At 44.3% G+C, this 22049-nt stretch overlaps 2 protein-coding genes across 12 annotated transcripts; one reads left to right on the top strand and one right to left on the bottom strand.

Annotated features, from left to right (window-relative positions):
- Window positions 1-20: 20 nt before the first annotated feature.
- LOC146273028 (death-inducer obliterator 1-like) lies at window positions 21-18433 on the top strand. 10 transcript variants are annotated; one of them, XM_084704268.1, is made up of 17 exons: window positions 25-146; window positions 2333-2402; window positions 2794-2909; window positions 3251-4268; window positions 4725-5091; window positions 5320-5586; window positions 6802-7003; window positions 9379-9955; window positions 10081-10240; window positions 10658-10774; window positions 10963-11118; window positions 11456-11615; window positions 11767-12256; window positions 12467-12614; window positions 12808-12897; window positions 12999-13194; window positions 14337-18433. In XM_084704268.1, the coding sequence occupies exons 3-17, from the start codon at window positions 2828-2830 to the stop codon at window positions 17843-17845; spliced, it is 7539 nt and encodes a 2512-aa protein (XP_084560394.1). In that variant the 5' UTR covers window positions 25-146; window positions 2333-2402; window positions 2794-2827; the 3' UTR covers window positions 17846-18433. The 10 variants fall into 10 exon arrangements, with proteins under 10 accessions (XP_084560404.1, XP_084560394.1, XP_084560401.1 ...); XM_084704275.1 differs by having other exon boundaries at window positions 10963-11070; XM_084704274.1 differs by having other exon boundaries at window positions 6805-7003.
- On the bottom strand, window positions 18422-21679 carry LOC146273029 (uncharacterized). Of its 2 annotated transcripts, none has more exons than XM_084704279.1 (8): window positions 21228-21679; window positions 21056-21121; window positions 20866-20892; window positions 20655-20712; window positions 20493-20571; window positions 20306-20372; window positions 20051-20199; window positions 18422-19960 (listed from the first exon to the last, which is right to left on the bottom strand). In XM_084704279.1, the coding sequence occupies exons 1-8, from the start codon at window positions 21561-21563 to the stop codon at window positions 18745-18747; spliced, it is 1998 nt and encodes a 665-aa protein (XP_084560405.1). In that variant the 5' UTR covers window positions 21564-21679; the 3' UTR covers window positions 18422-18744. The 2 variants fall into 2 exon arrangements, with proteins under 2 accessions (XP_084560405.1, XP_084560406.1); XM_084704280.1 differs by having other exon boundaries at window positions 21056-21098; window positions 21228-21246.
- Window positions 21680-22049: the final 370 nt, after the last annotated feature.

Genomic DNA, 22049 nt, shown 5'->3' on the forward strand with positions numbered 1-22049 from the left:
TCGCGTAACTAGGTGACGCGAACGGGTCAGCCATTTGTTCTTGAAGCTCGAGCAAAAGGTTAGCCCAACAACGAAAACGCAAGGCCATGAACATGGAGGATTGACCGACTGTCAAGAACGCAAAATACCGTCGAATTTTTTATCAGGTGGGCGAGTTTATAATTTCCAGAATAAATGTTTTTCTATAATAGTATTTTTGCATTAAAATTTTAAATGTTCCCTACAATAGATTGCTTGCTAGCTGTTAAGACACGAATCGGTAGCTAGGCTTGCGACAGCAGCTAGAAATGGCAGTCGCGAAGCGTGGCACAGCGTAGCAACTTAACAACCCTAATATTACCCGTTTTGCTGGAAGCTGGTGTTAGTCTTTCGAAATGAAATGCGATGCAAATGTAGTTAGCCTACGTAGTGTAAATGACCATTCTATTAAGAATCACTCGTGAGTAATTGACGAGGTTTTAAACCAGATGTCTTTTTTTGAACAAGTCGACGTCAGGCTCGATAGTGCTAGAGCTAGCTAGCTCGGGGAAGTATCCAACGACGTTTTAAGAGCTAACGACGTAAACTTGAAACGTTAGGAAGGCCAGCCACACATTTCGTGTTACTGTACTGGACACTTGACATGATTAACCTAGTACCAACTACTTGGTAAGCGTTCAAATCAAGTTTTGTGAGTTTACGTGATCGATCGCCTTGTACAGCCAATCTTCATTGCACGTGTAAAATAGTGGTTACGTATATGATAATCCGAGTAGTTTGGCAGCGTGATCGTTTTGGTTTTCAGCTAGCTTCAAGTACTGTAGAAGCTAGCTAGCAAGAAAGCAGTAGCCATTCAACCCTACATCATTGCAGGCTAGCAAAACGCCTTGTGGTGCATTTGCCATGTCTTCAACCACATAACACTAATTTAGCTAGCATTGTAGACGGATCGACGATGAACACGAGAAGATGGCTTGCAGTATCATGCAGCTAACCATCCCGTGACCATTTGACCATTATTTGCTAGCTAGGTAATTATCTACTTGTATGTATCGCATTTGTGGGACACATCACTAGTACTACTCTACTACTTCAATGTACTGTTAAGGCCACATCCAGTCCACCGTGTGGTGCAAATCCATGAATCGGAAAGTCAGCTTACTGGCTAACGAAGTGGGCCCACAACTTTGCGTACATGGATACGCTACACAATGTATTAATAATTCTCAGTTACACACCTACTTTGAAGTTAGCTAATTAAAGCTAGCATGTCCTCTAAGTCAACACTGTTATGCAGGCCTAGCTAAGTGCAAACAAGCCTTCCTTAAACGAACGTCACGGCCAGTCAGTTGAACTAGTTTGGCTGACGCTAGTCATGTTAGAATGTCCGAGCACAACGAGTTAGTTACGTTTGTCATAAACTCACTTAACGGACATAGGCCATATGCCTACTGAACTATATATTCTGAAACACAATCCTCCACCTGCATGTCTTTTTGCATTTCGATGTTTACTGCATCACTCAAGCGTTGACAAAACGGTGCCATGCAATTCCAGTACTGGAGCTTGTAACTTTGAGGTAATTAAATTGATTGTTGTGCTCCCAGTCAATGTGTATACGTATGACTTGTCAAGGGATTGTTTCGAAAGGGATTTAGGAAATAAAACGGACATTACTGGTTCACACTGATGCGTATTTGTATGGTATGCGCCTATCGTTTTATGCAATCCTATGTGTGTGTTTGACTCCGTACATTTCAAAATGGCCGCTGGTAGATTTGACTATAGACTGTTTACAGATTTTACTCCGCGGAAAGACGGACGCAAAAGAAAAACTCAAGTTAAGTTTGGAGCCCATGGGTAACCTTTTCTCGGACACACGCAAAAGGGGCTTATTTATTTATATGTGCTCATATGACTCGGAGCCGTTTCCCCCCCTTTTCTTAAAGCGTATATGAAGAAATGGCCAGCGACCTGCGTGTGACGTCATTGTTATTCTTTTGCGCCGGCGGGTCAGAACGGTGACCAGTTTACACTGGAATCTTGTATTGGCCACACGTGTGAATATCCCATTAATCTGAATTGAGCACTAAGGCTTGCAGTGTGGTAGCAGTATATACAAACTAATAATCAAATGAACCATTAAGTAAAAGCCTCTTTACTCAAAAGGTTATCCAAAATGAGGATACTGGAAGTGTTATTGAATAAACGTATGTAGTTCTGTCTTAAGCTGACACATTTTGATAATCATTTTCACATTAATGGCGCTAAGAGCTTTGTACCCTTGCTTGTTAGAAGTAAAACCTGCACTACTCAGCCCTTGCTCTGACCTGATGCATTGTCTAATTTGTAGGTCCGGTATCCTAATATCTAGAGGAGATCAAGCCATTTCTCATCTAAGCAATCCACCATTAGAGCTGCAGGTACATGTCATGTTTATTTTAAGTATACATGTTGGTAATTGTATGTTCTGTATCAATTTCCCAAGGTCAGTATTATTGCAAATAATTGACATGGATTCAGGAGTTTGAAGTTGACATGATCTGGGCTGGAGTCTGAAGTGCTCAAAAACACATTTTATTTGGGTAACATGGAATGACTTCTTAAACTGGCAACATCTAATGGGCAATGGTATAAGGAAGAGGGAGCATTTGCTACCACAGAGATATGGTGTAGCAATTAAATTGGATTTCTTTGCACTCCAAGTAACTTTCACTTAATTTGGAGAACCCATTTGTAATGGCGTACTTCATGTCTGTTAAAATGGCAAGAGTAACTCCTAGCTTGTCTCGTGTGCTCTTCTCTTAACTGTAGATATTCTGTTTCAAAGTAGTGAGTGACTCCATCTATGGAGGAGAGTGTGAGCCCTGAGCTCTCTGTAGCTCCCGAGCCACAGCAGAGTCAGGATCCTTTGGATAACAGCTCTCAAGGTACCTCAGACAAGTTTCATTTCACTAATCAGAGGTGCTGCTTCGACTCACGTTTTGCAGACAAAACCGCACCAATGGGTCCATGGCTACCCAAAGTTCATTTGGTTGTGCTTAAAGTAGGAGCAAAATAATCAATGCAAAGGAGAATCACTTTGTTCTACTTGCATGCAGGATTACAGTGTAGCCCTGACTGTAAGCCTAGTGTCTAGAAGAAGGGGTTTAAATGTTTTGTGTTTATTGGTGTTGCGTATGTTATATCATGACTTGCATAACATTTGTATACCTGCTATCTCCATTAAACCATTCCATTTCTGTTAACATGGTGTTGATTCTATCAACAGCAACCACAGAGGAGCATAAAAGACAAATAAGAGGAGAGCAGGAGAGTGATCATGTTCCTGAGGTACAGCTAGAGGAAACAGAGAAATCTGTCAAGGCCTCAAGTGAATTTAGGAAGACCTGGGGTTTCAGACGGACCACCATCGCCAAGCGAGACATGCCAGCAGAGGTGGCCCCCGAGAGCCAGGAGGGCCGAGGGCCTGTACGCCGCAGTGGGAGGCAGGCCAAACGCACGGACAAGCTAGAGGAGTTCCTGCTCACCACAAAGAGAGCTGGGAGGAGGAGTGGGCCTGCCAGCCTCGAGGGTGGGGACCCCCCTTCACAAACTCCCACTGATGCAGAGACTGCGTCGGAGGCCAGCTTTGACGGCAGCGCTGATGTGAAGTCCGTGGACGACAAGTGCGAGTCCCCCGAAGTGAGGACGAGGAGCGGAAGCAGGAAGAAGGTCACTGGGAAGGCAAAAGGGGGTCGAGGTAAGAAGGGGGGAGGCAGCTTAGTCAAAGATGACGCAAGCTCAGATAATGACAATGAAGAGGGTGGTGGTGGAGATACCCCAAATAAGCCTCAGTCAAAGAATCCGGGTCAACCAAAAGACCAAGATGAGAATCAGGAGATGGAACCTGAGAAGCCTAGTCCCACAGAGGGAGATGGAGACGTAGACGATCAAGCGGAGGCTCCGAAAAATCAGGAATTGGGCCAGAAAGAGATTGAAGTGGAGGTTGAGAATAAAGAGAAAACGGACGAAGAGGAGAACAAGAAGCCCACAGTGACTAGTGGAAAGCGTACATCAAGCAGATCTCCTGTGATGGCAGCCAGTCAAAGTTCAACTTCAATCAAAAGAGAAGCGAAAGCCAAATCTGGTCCAAAGTCTCTAAAGGTCCAGGAGGAGGATGACTCTGAAGAAGATGAGGATACCACCACCACCACCTCCTCGTCGTCATCATCCAGTGACTCGGATGAAGAAGGAGGATATGACCCTAATGCACTTTACTGCATCTGTCGACAAAAACACAACAAACGGTAGGCACTTTCATTTATTGTTCACAATTATATTTTTCATTAAATTGTGTAAAATCATGGTTCCTCAGCTTTTGGGAATGGCTTTGATGTTGACTGATGATTCACTAATTGAAATACCATCTATGACTTGCCTGTTTATTTGAAATGGAAGGATTAGCCAGCTGGTCAAATTAAATGAAAAAAAAAACAAACAAGTTACTCATTGTCCATTGTCCAAAATTGTCTTTAGAGAAAGGCTCGACAAGTCACTGATAAGTCAGCTGATAAGCCTGAGTACACACGTGCACCTTTTGACATGTGGTTTTATAACCACTGACTTGATTACACATTAAAAGTATGTACCAGTGCATATGTCAGTGACTTGGCTTTGAAACCTCCAGCACCTTCTATTGCAGTGTGCGGGTCTGTCTTGTCTGCCCCTCCACTGTATTACCGAGTGCCCTTTTTTGTGCCCAGGTTCATGATCTGCTGCGACCGCTGTGAAGAGTGGTTCCACGGTGACTGCGTGGGTATCACAGAGGCTCGCGGGCGTCTGATGGAGCGGAATGGGGAGGACTACGTCTGCCCCAACTGCAGTGCCAAGAAGAGCCACGCTGCCAAGGCTGCTGTCCCTGCCACAGAGAACGGGAAACTCAAAGGCTCTGTGGGAGCCGGGACCTGTAAAGAAGAGAACAGCTCATCTTTGAGCCCTGCTGTGGCTGCCCCCTCATCCGCCAGCGCGGCTGGGACAGAAGAGAAAGCTGGGGATGACATGGGGATCAAAGGGAGGATAGAGAAGGCCACAAACCCTAGTGGGAAGAAGAAGATCAAGATCTTTCAGCCGGTACGTTTGTGTTTTCGCACCCGGTAGGGTTTTATGCACACAGTTTCATTAACGTCTGAAGGTATTGTAAGTGATAAGAATTGGTCACGTTTTTTGCGACAAATCAAATCCTACACAAGTTTTAGAGAATATTATTTGTTCTATCACTAGCGACCTCTGACTCAGAATGTCAAACGTGTAGTCTTCTTCTGTATTTTCAATGATCTTTTTGAAACCTTTTGTGAGTAGGCCGCACTGCAGCCCACTGTGAAGGCGGCTCCAGAGACACCTGCTCTGACGGGGGTGAAGGCCGAGGAGGGTTCTTCTCTGCCTAAATGCATTGGACCTGGCTGTGAGAAGAACGCCCAGCCAGACTCTGTCTATTGTGGCAATGACTGTATCCTGAGGCACGCGGCTGCAGCCATGAAGTCCATCACAGATGTGAAGGAGCCAAAGCAGAAAGACAAGGACAAACCTAAAGCCCAGAAGGAGAAGCCTTGCAAGTCAACGCCTAAGGTACTATAGGGATCTTGCAGATCAGTCTAACTTGTATAAAATATGTAAACCATCTACATTAAGGTCACTAAATTGAACCCTCCTTCAGAAATGTGTCAAAGTGGAATCTGTTCTCAATTCATGACATCTCAGTTGATATTGATTGTATTGTAGCATGATTTTGTGTTGTCATGTTGTGCCTCTGCAAGAAGGACAGTTAGTCATATTGACGGTCCAGCATCTCAGCGACCCATCTTCAACAAAGAACATCAGGAGTGCAGAGGGGAGATACTTTGCCTATAGTGCAAAGGACCAAGGAAATCTAAGGCTCAACCGTGCTTAAAATATAAAATCTCATCTTATTGACGCTTGTCCTTCCAGTGTGTGACATCCTTAGGATAAATAGTTAAAATAACAATGATGGCAAGCCAGCAATTGACAAATGGTCCACGTATAGCTGATTAATTAGGAATCTATGGCACGATGGGTGTTTACTGTTGGCCAACATATTTTGTCTGAACTACTGAAATGTTTTTGCATGTTGGAATTTGTTTGGCTAAAGTGAATTCCCATTTTTTTTTAATGAAGGGTTTAGAATTTGTCATTAGTGCATAGTAGTTGACTGATTGATTATGGTTTGTAGAGGAGACCACATCATGCAAGAGAAGTGACTTTGGGACATGAATGATCTTAACTTGAAAATTGAGCCTCAGCAACTTGAACTGTAACCTATCTCGTTTGAATCTACAAATAACATGGATAACTCTTATCCATAGCTCTTATACCTTAACATTCTGAAAGGATATGTATCCATTAACACCTTGACTGATTAGGGTTGCTTTCGTGAATGTTCTACATTTATTGTAATTTAAATTAACAATCATTTCTCTGTTAACATTCTTTGAACTGCAAAATGCATGTCATAAAAAATACATGTTATCTTGCCAATACAATAATGAATGTAATGTTGACAAATATCCCCTTTGACTGTAAGATTAGTCTCAACTGAAAAGTTTATTGGGTGGTCAATACAAACCAAAATGAAAGGAAAACTATCAAAATATGACAAAGTATTATTCCCCCGCCCTTAACATAAGCCTAATTATATCAGCATGTTAAGCTTAATATGATGTTTGTCAAAGCAATGCATCATTAATTAAACATGACCCCTAATGTTAATATCAAAACGCTTCTCAAATGGATCTAATTGAATGCATGTGTGCTTTGTCTGCCCAGAAGAGTGCTGCCACAGGAAAGAAGGCCAGCAAGAAGACAACTGAAGAGGAGTCTGAAAGTAAGGATGAAGACTCTGATGAAGATGAGCTTGCAGAGGAGCAGCCACCACCTCCTGCCACATCTTCCTGGTCCAGCGACCATAATTACAATGCAGTAACGCCAGAAAAGACTACACCCATATCAACAGTTTTAAACAAAGCGTGTATGTATCTCTTTGAAGGTCTTGATAATCCAAGCTTAACCATGATTTCTTTTCGCACTATAGGGCATTGTCAAGCAAGCTAGGTGACCATTATATGCATTGGGCTTTGTGTACGAAACCACATTGTTTTTATGTTATGAATGTGGCCTTGTCAGGCCAACACATGCCGTAGCTAAATCATCTGTGAGAAGGGCTCTTATGACAAAGATGTGGTGTGGAAAATGTGTATTCAGGCTGTCAGGTCAGCAAAAGTTTGAACTTGATGCAGTAATGATCAGAAGTTATATTTAGGCTACTGAGTGGGTAAGTATGGTATGATCATAGCTATATAAAGGTAAGTACAATACAAATCAGTTGAAATGCCTTTGATTGACATATTGGGCTGCTACTGGATGCAGGATCAGAAGGAAGAGGTCATTAATGGCTGAGAGATGCATCCTTGCTAGTTTGCTGTGGCCATGCCATGTGAGTGTATCATGTCACTGAGAGGATTCAGTGCCGGTGCCCATGTGGGGGGGGGGGGGTGTGTCTGTCCACATCCTGATCTCAAACTCAGCCGTTGGTCTGAAGACCGTGCCATCTCTCACCAGCAGGTAGGTCTCTGTGACTTTTTATCCATGGATTTACATGAGCCTATGAAGCAATATAGCTCGCATTGTGCTGACAAATTCAGGTGTAAACCTGTTCAGCATAAAATGCAAAGCATTAACTGCTAGCTTTGTGAAAAACAAGCTGGAGTTTTGATCATCCTTATTCATATTGAATGTCATGAATCCCACGTCCTGGGAAATTACCTCTTAAGATAAAATAAAAGGTGATATGACTGATTGTTGGATGCCTTGATTGATTATGTGAGGGGTGTTCTCATGTGACAACTGGGGTTATCCTGGTCAGTGAATATCAGGATGCATATGCCATTTATCTACACGGTCCAAAAGGATGCAAGACCCTGAAGCCCACAGACGGTGACCATCTGGGACAGGGAGTCCACACTTTAGGAAATTGAGACCAGCTGAAGCAGCTACAAGGAAGTGTAGGAAGACGTCGGGAGAAGATTGAAAGACTGGAGTTGAAGACTGTACAATGCACACAAATTCAGAGCAAGGAAGATTGACAGTAGTGACACATAACAGATCCAGTTGTACTTGACAGGAGAAATTGCTTGTGTTTTTGAACAAAGAGGAAAATGTGTTTCCTGTTATTATTCAGGACAACAAAGGTTTAAGGCAATAGTAATTGTGTTGTCTTTGTTTTGAGCTACATGAATATTCATGCTATATCTTCATTAAGCCTGTCCAACACATCAGTGGATTCAACCATAGTGTGGGTAAGAGCAGGTTGAGTTCTGTCGAGGTGTGCAGAGATTATCAAGGTGCCGGCTCAGTGATATCACTTCTCTTGTATTCCACTTTTGTTTAAAGGTGCATCTTGTTTGCCTTTTTTTGAGGTGTATGCAAGTTGTACACCTACGGAATTATGGTCATGTCAGTGATCCAACAGCTGTGACGTATTGGTTGTAGTTGACTAGCATGGGAAGTCCTCATGCAATGTTTTGATAAACATCTGTTTTGATGGGTGTTACTGCAGATTCAATTAATTCTGTTGAAATTAAGTGAAACCATCTGGGGTGAGATACAATGCTGTTTTATATTAAGTGTGGAGAAGAGTTTTATTTGGTCCATGTCAGTTTAAGAGTTTTGTAAGATGTACATCTATTATTCTGCATTTGCCTCAAGGTGCACTTCACAAAGTAACAGCAGCACTCATTATCTTGCTTTTAAGATAAATCAGTGAAGCCTTAAAATGATATGGTGGTTTTGTGTTGTAGGAAACAATGGAATATTTGGTCAATCCTCAAGCCATTATGGAGAATGAGTTGCCCCTCCCATTATCCTCAAAGCACAGTCCATGAAATGGCCAGTCTGTAGGAATTGACAGACAGCCTGTTGCATTTGATTATCTGTGGCACAAATCTGTTTAAATGTTGAAGACAGAGGAGCTACAGTGGTGGGATGATGGTTCCTTATCACATCGTTAATTCACATCTCCAAAATAAATGGAATGTCAAGTTGTCCTTTTTTGATGTTGCTCTGATCCATTGTGTATATGATTAGCTCACAAAACGTATAGATTTGTGTAAAATTATCAAAACATGAAACAAATTTCTTAATCCAACAAGGTGTCCAATGCACCTTCCTCTTTGATCCTGTTTGTGAAGTGAATGTGACTTTGGTCCAACTTTCCCATTAGATGTGCTTGTATGCCTTATACTCCAAGTTGAAGATATGCATTTGTAACTTGTTCACTTCACTTGTTATGCTTTTGAAGGTCCACCGCTTGTGGTTTTTATTTGTACTTGTATTTTGTTTACCCAGGCTCCAAAGAGGACCAGGAGAGTGATGAGGGACAGGAGAGTGATGAGGAACAGAACAAAAAGGATCCTGCTCCTCTGGAGAAGAAACCCAGTGAATCCACCACACCACCCAAAGGAACCAAAAAGTCCCCCCGTCCTAAAGAATCCAAGATGGCCACCAAGGGCAAGAGGGCTTCATCTCCAATCAGCAGTACCAAGTCATCCAAGAAACGATTGACTCCCCCGAGTAAAACGGTCAAGTCCAAGAAACCTGGCTCTTCAACTGGCCCTGTTCCGTCGACCTCATCCCCCGGTCCTGTTCACATCACAGGAGCTTTGAGAGTCACAAAGTCCACCTTCACCATTCCTAAGAAGCAACCACAGCAGAAGGACACCCCGGCCTCCAACCACTCCTCTTCTTCCAGAGCCCAGACATCTGGCTCCTCAGCCCCCTCCAGTCAGACCCAGTCGTCCTCCCCCAGGCCTCCCCAGCCCTCTGCTTCAGCCCCCACCCTGCCCTCCATGCCCTCTCTGCCTCCACCCAACAACCAGATGAGACAGAACATCCGCCGCTCACTCACGGACATCCTCTATAAGAGGTGAGCTGATGATGATGATGATGAAGATGAAGGGAACAATGTGCTAATGCTAGATATAATGCCAGTCACTTCAACTAAAAATGAGGTTTGTCATGATTTAATTGTTAATTGTTGTTTCCTTTCAGGGTGAGTGACAGTGATGATTTGAATATGTCTGAGAGCGAGGTGGGGAAACTGGCTGTTACCATTGAAAAGGAGATGTTCAACCTGTGCCTTAACACTGACAGCAAGTACAAGAACAAGTATAGGTCCCTCATGTTCAACCTGAAAGACCCCAAAAACAAGGTCAGTCCACAACGTTTTTGCAATCTGTGTAAATATATTTGTTAATCATGTATCTGTTGAGTAAATGCTGTCAATGTATCTACCTACCACAGGCTGATGTGACTTTTGATTTTGCATGTTTCCTGGCCCGTGAGCTTTTTTCAGAGTGCTGCGTCATTAGGAAAGCAAATTACTCTGGCGTGAAGGCAGACTTTACAACACATGCATGATTTGACATGCTGTAATGCACTTAAGTGCAATAAAGCCTACTGAAACCATACTATGAGTATTTTTGTATGTAGAAGCTCTGTGTAGAGAGCACATTTTTTTAACTTGCTGCTAGCTCAGGAGAACTTACTTGAACATGCATTCTGTAAATTAATGCTGTTTTAATAGGACAAATGAAAAAAAATGAACACATGACGTGTATCCCCATAGGGTCTGTTCTACAGGGTGGTCTGGGGAGAGGTCAGTCCCTTTCGACTAGTGAGACTGAGTGCTGAGGAGCTTCTTTCCAAGGAGATCTCAGAGTGGCGAAAGCCTGACAACTCGGAGGTAATTATGTTCCTGCTCTGCATGAAGGCATTCAGTCATTTGTGAATGTCTTTGTTAAAGCAAACTAATATGGATCATTAACTTGTATTCCATTCTTGTTCAACATAATCAACACATTCCTCAGTAAAATGTTGTACTGGGGTCTCCTGTAGAATTCTCTAACATGGATATTGTTTCTGTCTATATAGACTCCTAACGCCCGGCCCCAGGCTGGGCATGCCAGAGCAGGCCACAGGAATGAGACGGGTCATCCTTATGTGGACACGGAGGATGCCCCTCCGATGTCTGACGGAGATGTATGTATCCCTGCCACCTCCCCGTCTCCTCGCATGGCTTCTGCTGCAGTAAGTGGTGGCTCTTCTTTCTCTCTGTTTCTTTTTCCCTCTCAAGGCACTTTTTCCTGGAGCTTTTTGCAAGAATCAGACGTAGAATTGACAACAACAATGTGCAATTTCCAGATTAACACTCTTGCCAAACTTTCCTATTTGCTACATTGTCCCATTTTGCTACTGAAGCCTACTGCAATGCTTTAATCCGCACAATTTCACACAATTTATAATTAGTCAGAAACCAGATCAGGTTTCTTGTTGTTGTAAACAGTGAGATTGTGATGAATGGACTCTTTGGGAGCATTGGGAGTCCTATGAAGGGCAGTCATTTAACTGGTTCATCCGTTCTCAGGAACAGGAGGAGTCTAGTTCCGTTCCCTCAGGCTCTGCTCAGGGCTCCAGTGTTGCCACCAGTGGCAGTGCAATGCCAGATATCTTCAGCAGCATGCTGAAAGATACCACAGCTGAACACAGAGCCCACCTCTTTGACCTCAACTGTAAGATCTGCACAGGTAATGTCAAGATGTTTGTTTGTGTGTGTGTGTTTGTGAATCGCACACATTTCAAATCTTTGTGTACCTGAAACCTTTTCGGTTTCATGCGATGTAAAAATGCTGTAATAGTACTCGACGCTTTTGTTCACAACCTCTTTGTACCGTCCAGGCCAGAAAGCTGAGGATGAGCCTGCAGCAAAGAAAGCCAAGCTTTCCAAGAAGCCAGAGGTTAGACCCAGACAGGAACTACGTTCCTCCAGGTCCTCCTCAGGTGAAGTCACTCCAACCCTCTACCCCAGCGCTGAGCCCCCCGTGCCTGAGCCCCCGCCCCCTCAGGTGGACATGCATAGCCTGGCTCCTCCCCCTCAAACACCTCTCAGCACCACGCCGACCATTTCCTCTGTCAGCATCACCCGCAGAGACCCCCGCATGGCCAGGCACAGCTCTGGTGTGACCGTCACCCACACTGCCCAGGACTTCTCTATGCCGGCGCCCATCTCAGAAGAACCACCTGTTGCTGCGGTGCCTCTGGCTGTAGAGGTGGTCCTAAAAGGGCCTCTGCCCATGCCCCCAGCTCCCCCGCCCTCCATCACCAAAGCTGTCCTGCAGAAAGCCACTGCCTCAGGGGACACCAGGATATATGGTTCAGCTGAAACAAGGTGTTCTATCACAAACTTCATTAATATAGTATGGTCAAATTGATAAGCCGTCCTAGATTTTAGAAGATGTTATATTCATAGACTAAAAGGTGCTTTTTAACAGGTTTTAGGTTATTATTGTTATCCCTGTCACTGCACGATGCAAAGACATTCCTTTGATTAAATGTTCAAGTGACCTTTAGGTGAAGAATATTGTTTTGTTCCATTCAGTGCATCGGAGGCTCCACCAGAGGGAGAGACTGCTCTCTTCCTGTCTGGCCAGGAGATGATATGGAAAGGATTTATCAACATGCATACTGTTGCTAAGTTTGTCACCAAGGCTTACCTGGTCTCTGGATCTTTCGAGTACCTGAAGGAGGTTGGTTATTCAAACTGTTGTCAAAAATTGAATTTTTGTAATGAAGTCTGAGAACAAAATCTCTAGGACAGTGTATGATTGGTCTCGAACCCATGTAAGAGCGTCACATGTTTGGAGTTATGCAGAACACATTGGTATTCCGACGCTTACTTAATTGAGACTTTTGATTAGTAACATAGTCAAACCTCTATAGGATCTGCCAGACACCATCCACATCGGGGGCCGGATATCCCCCACCACAGTGTGGGACTACGTTGGGAAACTCAAGACGTCTCTGTCCAAGGTATGTTAGACCCATTTCTGTCATTCTTAAATCCTTACTCCCCTCTCCCAATGCACCAAAGTCACCTCTTTCCTCCTGCTCTTTCCCTCTCTTTTTCACAGGAGTTGTGCCTGATTCGTTTCCATCCCGCTACAGAGGAAGAAGAGGTGGCCTATGTCTCTCTGTTCTCTTATTTTAGCAGTAGGAAACGCTTTGGAGTGGTCGCCAACAACAACCGCCGCATCAAAGACCTCTACCTCATCCCCCTGAGCTCCAAGGACCCGCTCCCCTCCAAACTTTTACCCTTCGATGGGCCAGGTAAGAATTTGTAGGGAGACTTTAGGATGACTTACGGCCGCACTTGCACAGTGAATTCTGGTTTTATCTGTCACTAAGAAAACATTTAAAGTAAGCAAGTGATTTTCCAACATGGTAAGTATGCCCAGGGGGTTTGTGGGATATGGTTGAAACAACTTTTTATATGTGAAACGAGAGCTTGTTTCAGGAATGTGATCTGTAGTGTGCACTGTAGGGGGCGCTCATACCTTAATGATCTTACCTGTAATACCCCTCTGTATTCATGTTGTGCCCTCTGTAAATTCTCTGTGTTCTGATCTTGTATCACATGTCCGTTTTTTAATAAAGGATGTTGTGCATCGCAGGTTGGTGCAGCCTTAGTTGCTAGTCTCAGCTTATTGTTTTTATGTTCAACTTTGTAACCAGCGTGGTGGATTTGAATGTTACATGAGTAGGGGGGATTATTTACCACACTAAATAAGTTTCACACTGCAACCGGAGGTGCTTTACTAGTAGAGCAGTAGAGCAGTCTACATGACTTGATCAGCCCCTAACCAGGTACATGATCAGACCCCAACCTGTTCCTTTATTTGTCAAGTGCTGTTTGCTTGGAGGGAAGTGGTAAGTCATCATTGGAGAGGCCAGTCCTGAAAGCCTCGGAGATAAAGATGGACCTAACCATGTTTCAGCAAAACAATCACTTATCAGTGTTATTTACCTTTTACACATCAGCAATTAAAACAATACTTATAAGAAAAATAGAAACACTATTACAAAACCTAAAAACAAAACCAAGAATATTGTAAAACTGGAGATCCCAAATATCTGTTTGAACTTGATTGTTGTTTTCTACAGGTTCTTGTTTGTATAGTGACCAGTGCATACTCAGATCACGTATTTCTTTATAGAACACTCTACTTAACCTGCAAAGCGTTTGATCATTTTTGTTCAGTGAAACAGACATGTCAGTGAATTGCTACTGTGAATACCTTCAGTGAAAGCTATTGTCATTTAAATGATTTGATGTTCACTCTTTGAAATAAGCTCTCATTTAATTATACATAATAAAAAAAATATATTATGGTTGAAATGCAGACCAGTTGCACTATTCATACAAATATTAATTCTATCCATATGCCTCTCTGTGTTTTCCTGTCTTGTAGGACTGGAGCCAGCCCGCCCCAACCTCCTCCTTGGCCTTGTGATTTGCCAGAAGGACAGAAAGCGCCCTGGAGCTTCCTTGGAGGGTGAAGAGAAACGTTCAAAGATCCAAACCAGAAGTCAGGATGATGGCGGCCTTCCAAAAGTAACCACTTCTGTCAAAGCAGAGGCCAAAGCAGAGAAAGGTTCACGCTTCAGCCAGGAGATTCCCTTCAGTACAACCCCTCCAAGATCCCCACCTGCTCTGAGTTCCTCAGAGACTTTCTCCACTTCTCAAGCCACCTCATCAGTTTTGTCTTTCCTCTCCTCTGTCAAAGCTCCTGCTGTAGCCACCCCAACAGGCAAAGACTCCCCATCCTCCACTAGTTCTGCAGCCTCCTCTGCTACTGCCACCCCACTGCAAACCATTCTCAAGACTCTCTTTGGAAAGAAAAAGCAGGACTCTGAGGCTTCCCTCTCTCCTGATCAAGGGGGAGAGGGCTCAGTTGCCCCTGCTACACTCCTAGATCCTATTGTTCAGCAGTTTGGACAGATTTTCAAAGAGAAGCATGGAGAGGAGGACGAGGATGACCGGCCGTATGACCCAGAAGAGGAGTATGACCCCAGCATGGGCTACACTGCATCCAAGAGAACTGTTGACATAGCCAAAGTGGTCGGCAAGAACTCTGAGGGGCCGTTCACTGAGGTGGATGATGTCGCATATGACCCAGAAGATGACACTATATTTGAGGAAGTTAAGACGGAGGCGTCTGGTCAAGCTAAGGCCGCACCCGAAATAGAAACCACGGGTGGGACGAATCCGCAGAAAATGTTGGACAATCTTAATAAACAGATTGAAGAACAGAAAAGACAGCTTGAGGAGCAGGAAGAATCAATTCGCCAACAAAGATCGACCGCAGGGCCAGTTGGCACCTCCGTCTCGGATTCCTTAATGGCACAGCCCTCCTTACTGGCCAACAGCCAGCTTTTGCAGCTGGGTAAAAAGGTTGACGAGTTGGTGAAATCGTCAGTCACCCCTTTGATCAACCAGAAAAGGGACCCCCGACAGAGCCGCGATCCTCGACAGGCAGCAGCCAGCAGGAGACACACGACAGACTCTGGAGAGAAGGAGGAAATGCCAGCTCACGTCTCAGAGACCACCTCACCACCACCGCCGCCGCCGCCGCCGCCTCCTGTCCAACAGTCAGAAACACCTCTGTCTCAAGAGGAAGTGATGACAGAGGAGCTCCCCTTCTTGGAGTCAGACGAAACGGAGGTTTCCATTCCCTTATTAGGAGAACAGATGGAACCTGACATGGAAGTCAACTACATGGAAGATCGAAAACTGAAAACCGAGGAAATTGAGCCGACCAAGGTGGAGAATGAGATGGACAAGTACAATATTTGGCCGAATGCTGCCAGCATCCTAAAAGTAGGCGAGATCTCTAATTATGAGCAGAACAGTCAAGAGTCCAACTCCTACTATGAAGCATCTACTAATGACACATCGACCACGGCATCCAAAATCCCTGTACTCAGTCAAAACATGACCCATGTTAGTAGTGCTCTGGGTGACGGTCATTCTTCCCTCATGTCACATGTAACAACATCAAGCTTTCACAGTGACTATAGAGGTGCCCCCGACACTCTGTCGCCAAACAGCTTCCCTCCTCAGCTTGGACCCCCGCACTTGCAGGGACCACCTCGTATGCTTGGGCCTCCACCCATGTCTGTTCCTCCACCCATGCAGGGACTCCATCCAATGTGCGGCCCACCACCTATGCAGGGTCTTCCACCACCCATACAGGTTCCTCAAATTCATGGTCCTCCACCCATGCAAGGTGAAGGCAGCCAGTCTCAGTATGGCCCACCTCCAGGAGGTTACCCTCACTATCCAAACCAGTGGGGTGGGTCACAGCAGCCACCACCTCCTGGGCCTCATCCTCAGAACATAATGCCACCAAGAGGACTCCCACATCCATTCCCTCCAGTGGGACCGAGACCTCGCTCTCAGATATTTGATCCCCCTATGGGCTCCATGCCCCCCCAACACATTGGACAACAAGGCCCCCCTCCTGGCCTACCCCCACCCAATTATGATGGACAAAATGCATTACCCCCACCAAGATTTAGTGGACCACCTCCAAGATTTAATTACCCTGGACCTGGAGGCCCCCCACCCCCCTTCACAGGGCCACCGCTTGGCCACTTTGACAGTAGAGTGCCACCTCCTTCTCACTTCTCTGGACCCAGGGGTGTTCCACCCTCTCAATTTGGAGAGCAGGTGTCCCAAAATCCCATGATGGATCCACCCAGAGGGGCTATGGATCAGTACAACAAAGACGGTGCAGGATCTTATAAACAGGGCATGGACCACCACCAGGCACCATACAAAGATAACCAGGCCCCTCCACCAGGCCCACCTTACAGGGGACCTCCACCTAACCAGTATGAGGGAAGAAGAGGTCCACCGCCCCTTGCAGAAATCAGTGGACAGCGCTTCCAGCAGCATGGCCAGTATAGAGCACCCTCTCCCCCACCCCCAACTCACAGAGGGTCTTACGATGACCCGCGGGGTGGTCCTCCTCAGGACAACAGGGGCCCACCGCCCCAGCATTTTGCTGGGCCCCAGCGGTACCGCCTTGACAGCCATCCAGATGACTTGAGACCAGGACGTCATAGTGGGCCTCTGCTCCCTACACCTTCAGAGGGTCCGATACCTCTACCAAGTCGCATGGGAGGCCACAGTCCAGATCCCCACAGGGATGAACACTGGCGCAGACACTCGCCTAGCCTGAGGAGGAGGAGCGCCTCAACCAGAGAGGGCTCAGAGCCTCGCAGTGGCGAAAGGTCCAGCCGTTTTGAGGGTGGCCACCGAGAGCGGGAGCGGGAGCCTATCACGGCATCCTCGCGACTGTCTGAAGAAAGACAGAGGGATGTCTCAGAGGACCGGAGAAGGGACAGAGAGTCTGGCCCACATGGAGGCAGGCCGTGGGACCGAAGCCAGGGGAAGCGCTGGAGCCGGGAGCGAGAGTGGGATAAAAGCAAGGATAGAGATCGGGAAAGAGACCGCAGCAAAGGTCGAGATGGAGACAGACACAGAGAACCAGACGGAGACCGCCACCGGGAGTCAGAGCCTGAAAAGAGGCGTGACAGAGAAAGAGACCGAGACCGTGAAAGGGACAGGGACAGGGGGAGGGAGAGGGAACCTGACAGGAGAGACCACGACCGAGACAGAGCGAGGATCAGAGACCGGGAGAGAGACAAAGAAAGAGATCGGGAACGAGACAAAGACATCAGGGACCGAGAGCGGGAACGAGACAAAGACCCCAGGGAGCGGAGAAGGGAGCGCTCCAGGAGCAGAGACCGAGAGCGTGGGAAAGACCGAGCTAGGGACAGGGACCGGGACAAAGACCGGGACCGTCGGGATAGGAGCAGAAGCAAAGAAAAGAGAGAAGACAAAAAAGATGTTAAACACGATACCACAAAAGCAAGTGAGAAATCTGTGGAAATGGAGAATGACAAAAACTAATCAGTTTTTTCCCCTGGACTATACATTAAAGGTATTCGATGTCCACTTCATTCAAAACTGTAAATTAACCCTTTTTTCTACAAGATATTATTGTATAACTTGAGACCCTTCAACTGTAGTTGAAATGTCTAAGTTTTGTATCTTTTTTTCCACTAATCTTTTATGAATTCTCCATTTTGAAGAAACTGTTCAGATGTAATTTAAGTTTAGGATGTGATACTGTTAATATTACATATACTGTTCTCACGTTACAACTCTTTTATAAGAATAGCATCAAAGTAACCGTTGACCGTCTTACCATCACAAATGTAAATATGAATGTATTTGTGTATATACTGCTATGTTTTAATGACTTTTCTAAGTGTAGAAATGATAAGCCATAGGGTTTGGATTATGTGAGTATATAAGAAATGGAGTAATCTAGTCTGTCATCAGACAATACAGTGTATGTGCGTGTTCAGCAGTTAACTACAAAAAAGTTGTATAGTCAGAATAAATCATTGGCCGTTGTCATTGAAGTCTGTCCTAATTTTGTTGAAATCTTGCTTATTAATAAACCTTCATGAAAATACCATGAACATTTGGTCACCTGAAGTCAGTTTATTTTTGTATACATTTCTATTGACTTACAAAGCTGGTTGTGCAATCAAGGGAACTGTGCAAGACATTTGAAATGATTACCACACATACTATCACATGACTATTACAATGGCAAAATATGGCAGAAAATCAGTTGCCTATAACAGTACAACTTTTAAAGCAATACAAACTATTCAGATGAAAAACTATTCAATGTAAATCATGTTGCTCTAGTATCTTGACTGGGCTGCAGAGACTGACCTCGTAGAACATGTTTTCTTCAGTGGGAGATCTCGACAGTGGGAGTCTCAGCAGATCCTTTAGTGCAGCTCACCTCTCTCATCAGGCTGACTAGAAGCTGTGTTCAACTGCAATTCAGAATTGCTCCTCTCTATATTTGAATCTTGGATGCTTGGGTTAGTTTGGATTGTCTGTACGTGGTTCAGTATGTCAGCATGTGACTCATCTGCCTTTTCACCATCAGTCTTCTGGCCACTGCTGATGGTAGATGAGGCACTTGGGTTCACATTGAAGTCTGATGGATCTATTGAGTGGTTTCCAGGTGAATGCTCCTGTCCACTACTATGTTCATGTTTACTTGCTTGTTCTGCATCCAAATTGGTTGACAAGTCTGTATCTTTACCAGCAGTGTTTTGGCCATTGTTGTCGGTAGATGAGACACTTAAATTCACTTTGGTACCTAGTGGGTATGTGTTGTTAGGTGAATGTGCATGGTCTCCCTTAGCTTGATCTTCATTATTCTCTTCGTCATCAGTTAAATAGTCCAATGTTGGCTGTCTGCTTGGGTGACTTGTTTGATAAACTTTACTTGCTTGCTTGAAGTTTACATTAGCTTGATCTTCATTATTATCTTCCTCATCAGTTGAATAGTCATATGTTGGCTGTCTGCTTGGGTGACTTGTTTGATAAACTTCACTTGCTTGCTTGAAGTTTACCTTAGCTTGATCTTCATTATTATCTTCCTCATCAGTTGAATAGTCATATGTTGGCTGTCTGCTTGGGTGACTTGTTTGATAAACTTTACTTGCTTGCTTGAAGTTTACCTTAGCTTGGTCTTCATTATTATCTTCCTCATCAGATGAATAGTCCAATGTTGGCTGTCTGCTTGGGTGACTTGTTTGGTAAACTGTACTTGCTTGGGTCCCATGGCCTGTCTTGTCATCATCTGAATAGTCAGCTTTGGGTTGTCTACTTTCTTCAGTCTTTTGATTACACACTGCAACAGATCTGTTTTCTTTTCCCTTACTCCATTCCATCTGGATCTTTTTGGGGCACCAAACAAACTCACTTTCATCAAAGTTTTCATAAGCATACTGAATTAATTCCCTACGCTTGAGCTTATCGAGGACTGTGAACAGGAAGTAGTTTAGCACACTCTCCTTGACATCAGGAAGATTATGATGGACCAGCGTCTCCTCCAGGAAGAAGTGGACGAGAGGAGCCTGGTAGTGCCGGTACCCCAGAGTACCCAGACACTTGAGGATTCTGGTAATGCGCAGGTTGTTGTGTGTGTTTCTGTCAGGACAATGACACAGGAAGCATCCATTATCTTTTATCTGTGTAAACATTGAATTCATTGTCCTAAGCGACTGTAAGCATTGTTACCTGTTAAGGTTTTTGAATCTCTCTTGCCACTTGAGTGATTTCTTGACCTCCCCAGTTGTCTCATTTGATAGTTCTAAACCATAGAAATCCAACATAAGCTTGTACGATTCAAGTAGATTTTTCTTTGCCATTGGATTTTTCGTAAAAGCCTGACAGGGGAACACATTATAAATAAGTAACATTGGCAAATCCTGAAGTTCTCCTCTTTCAAAGATTTGTTACTTTACTTATAAACAGACGCATTCTCAAAATCACCTGAATTTCCTCCTTGGTAAGTTCAATGGCTTGCCAATTCATCCCTGGTTCTTGAAGTGGAAACAACCTAAATCAAAAAAAATATTTTTATTAATATGCCTTATTAATAGCAGAGGATAAAAATGATTTTTTGGTTCCTTTTGTGTTTCATGGTTTTGCATGCACATTTGAACATGAAAAAGCTTACCATTGAATGAAGGAGTGAACTCTTTCCAGTCGTTGGTAATCTCCAAACCAGTAGTTATGAACCTCCTCGATGGTAAATCCTGGAAAAGTCAAAAGTTCACAGCCTTATCAAATTGTAACTGAAATTTGGATTCAACGATATCAATAGTTTATTAAAGCATACCATCTGGGAGGGAACACCTCTTTCCCAGGTAGAAATCTAAATTTGGAGTCGCATTCTCCTGGTAGAAAATAAATAAAAATCAGTTAGGCTAACAATGATTACAGAGTCAATATAATTGTGATCCTGCCTTTACGAAATATTATAATATCATTGACTTCTTATTAACCAATAGTAGTGACCAATCAAATGCAAGAAAAGAGGATTTGCCTACTTGTTGATGATTCCCTGTGTTCTGTTCCTAATGAAATTCAAAAATAGTACACCAGTGTCATGAATGGAAGTTGTAGGCCTAATGAGTACAATATAATCTGGAAGCAGAACCCTATCCCTGGTAAATTGTCAGACAGATAGCATTAAACAGACTAGGCTTGGAACCCATTATCTTGGTGATTTTTACTTACTGGATAATCATGTCTGTAGTTTTGCATATCTCTAGATGCCGCTCTGAAACGGTTAAACCTAAATGACTAAAGCACACAACATGGGTTAGGCTACAGGCCTAGCGTGGCATACCATCTTTATTTTTAAATTTGTATTAGGACTATTGGCTTTAGATAAACAGAGCATACGTACTCGGTGATGCCTTATTTGACGACTGGTCTCTATGGTTCCTTTTGAGTTTGTCTCCCAAGTCGAGTCATACTCACAGTAAAACTCATCAGTTTCTTCGATGTGGTAATTGTCATTGCTTGTTGTAGAACATGCGACGTCGAGCTGATCATTTGTTTCTTTGCAATCATGGTCAGTGTCCTCTGATAAAGCCCCGATGATGGCCTTAAACAAATGTCTCGGGACAAATAGTAAACAAATCCAAATTACTTTCACAGAAGGAAATGTATGACGGTAAATCCATTGAAGCATTTTACCAATTGTTTTTAGCGGCATTTTTCGATAAAGTTTCCTAAGCATGAATGTAAAGACTACGTCGGTAATAGTTTTGAGTTCTTCTGGTGGTTTCTCACAGGGGCGTTATAAAGGTACAACGGTTTCACTTTCGCTTCCCTGAACAAGAAAGTTTACAAGAATAGCTGACTTAACCCCTGTGCTGCCTTCGGGTCACAACGACCCATCTTTGTTTTGCGACAACAAGCAGTAAGCTACTTGGTCGCGGTGGGTCTCTGAAGAGACTGTTAGGAGGTCTGAGGTACAATTGAAGTAGAGGAGAAGGGGTCAAGGCCTCCATGGGTACAGTAGAAGTGGAGGAGCCAGGGTCAAGGCATCCATGGGTACAGTAGCCCAGTGACTTCCATCTGCAGGTTCCTACATGTCATTTACATTTAGCAGACGCTCTTATCCAGAGCGACTTACAGTGAGTACAGGGACAATCCACCGAGGCAAGTAGGGTGAAGTGCCTTGCCCTAGGACACACGGCACCGCCAGTGATTCAAACCGGCA

This window comes from Hypomesus nipponensis, chromosome 9 (genome assembly GCF_054491055.1).
Source record: "Hypomesus nipponensis isolate SF chromosome 9, ASM5449105v1, whole genome shotgun sequence".
Taxonomy (NCBI): domain Eukaryota; kingdom Metazoa; phylum Chordata; class Actinopteri; order Osmeriformes; family Osmeridae; genus Hypomesus; species Hypomesus nipponensis.

What these genes read in the sequence shown, in the direction of transcription:
- LOC146273028 (XM_084704268.1), top strand. Translation starts at nt 2,828, where the DNA reads ATGGAGGAGAGTGTGAGCCCTGAGCTCTCTGTAGCTCCCGAGCCACAG. An exon ending in CGACAAAAACACAACAAACG is followed by an intron (nt 4,269 to 4,724) that starts GTAGGCACTTTC and finishes TTTTGTGCCCAG; the next exon opens with GTTCATGATCTGCTGCGACC. An exon ending in CTTTCGAGTACCTGAAGGAG is followed by an intron (nt 12,615 to 12,807) that starts GTTGGTTATTCA and finishes AAACCTCTATAG; the next exon opens with GATCTGCCAGACACCATCCA.
- LOC146273029 (XM_084704279.1), bottom strand. Translation starts at nt 21,563, where the DNA reads ATGCTTAGGAAACTTTATCGAAAAATGCCGCTAAAAACAATTGGTAAA. An exon ending in GTCAAATAAGGCATCACCGA is followed by an intron (nt 21,122 to 21,227) that starts GTACGTATGCTC and finishes TGTGTGCTTTAG; the next exon opens with TCATTTAGGTTTAACCGTTT. An exon ending in GAGGTGTTCCCTCCCAGATG is followed by an intron (nt 20,572 to 20,654) that starts GTATGCTTTAAT and finishes TGACTTTTCCAG; the next exon opens with GATTTACCATCGAGGAGGTT.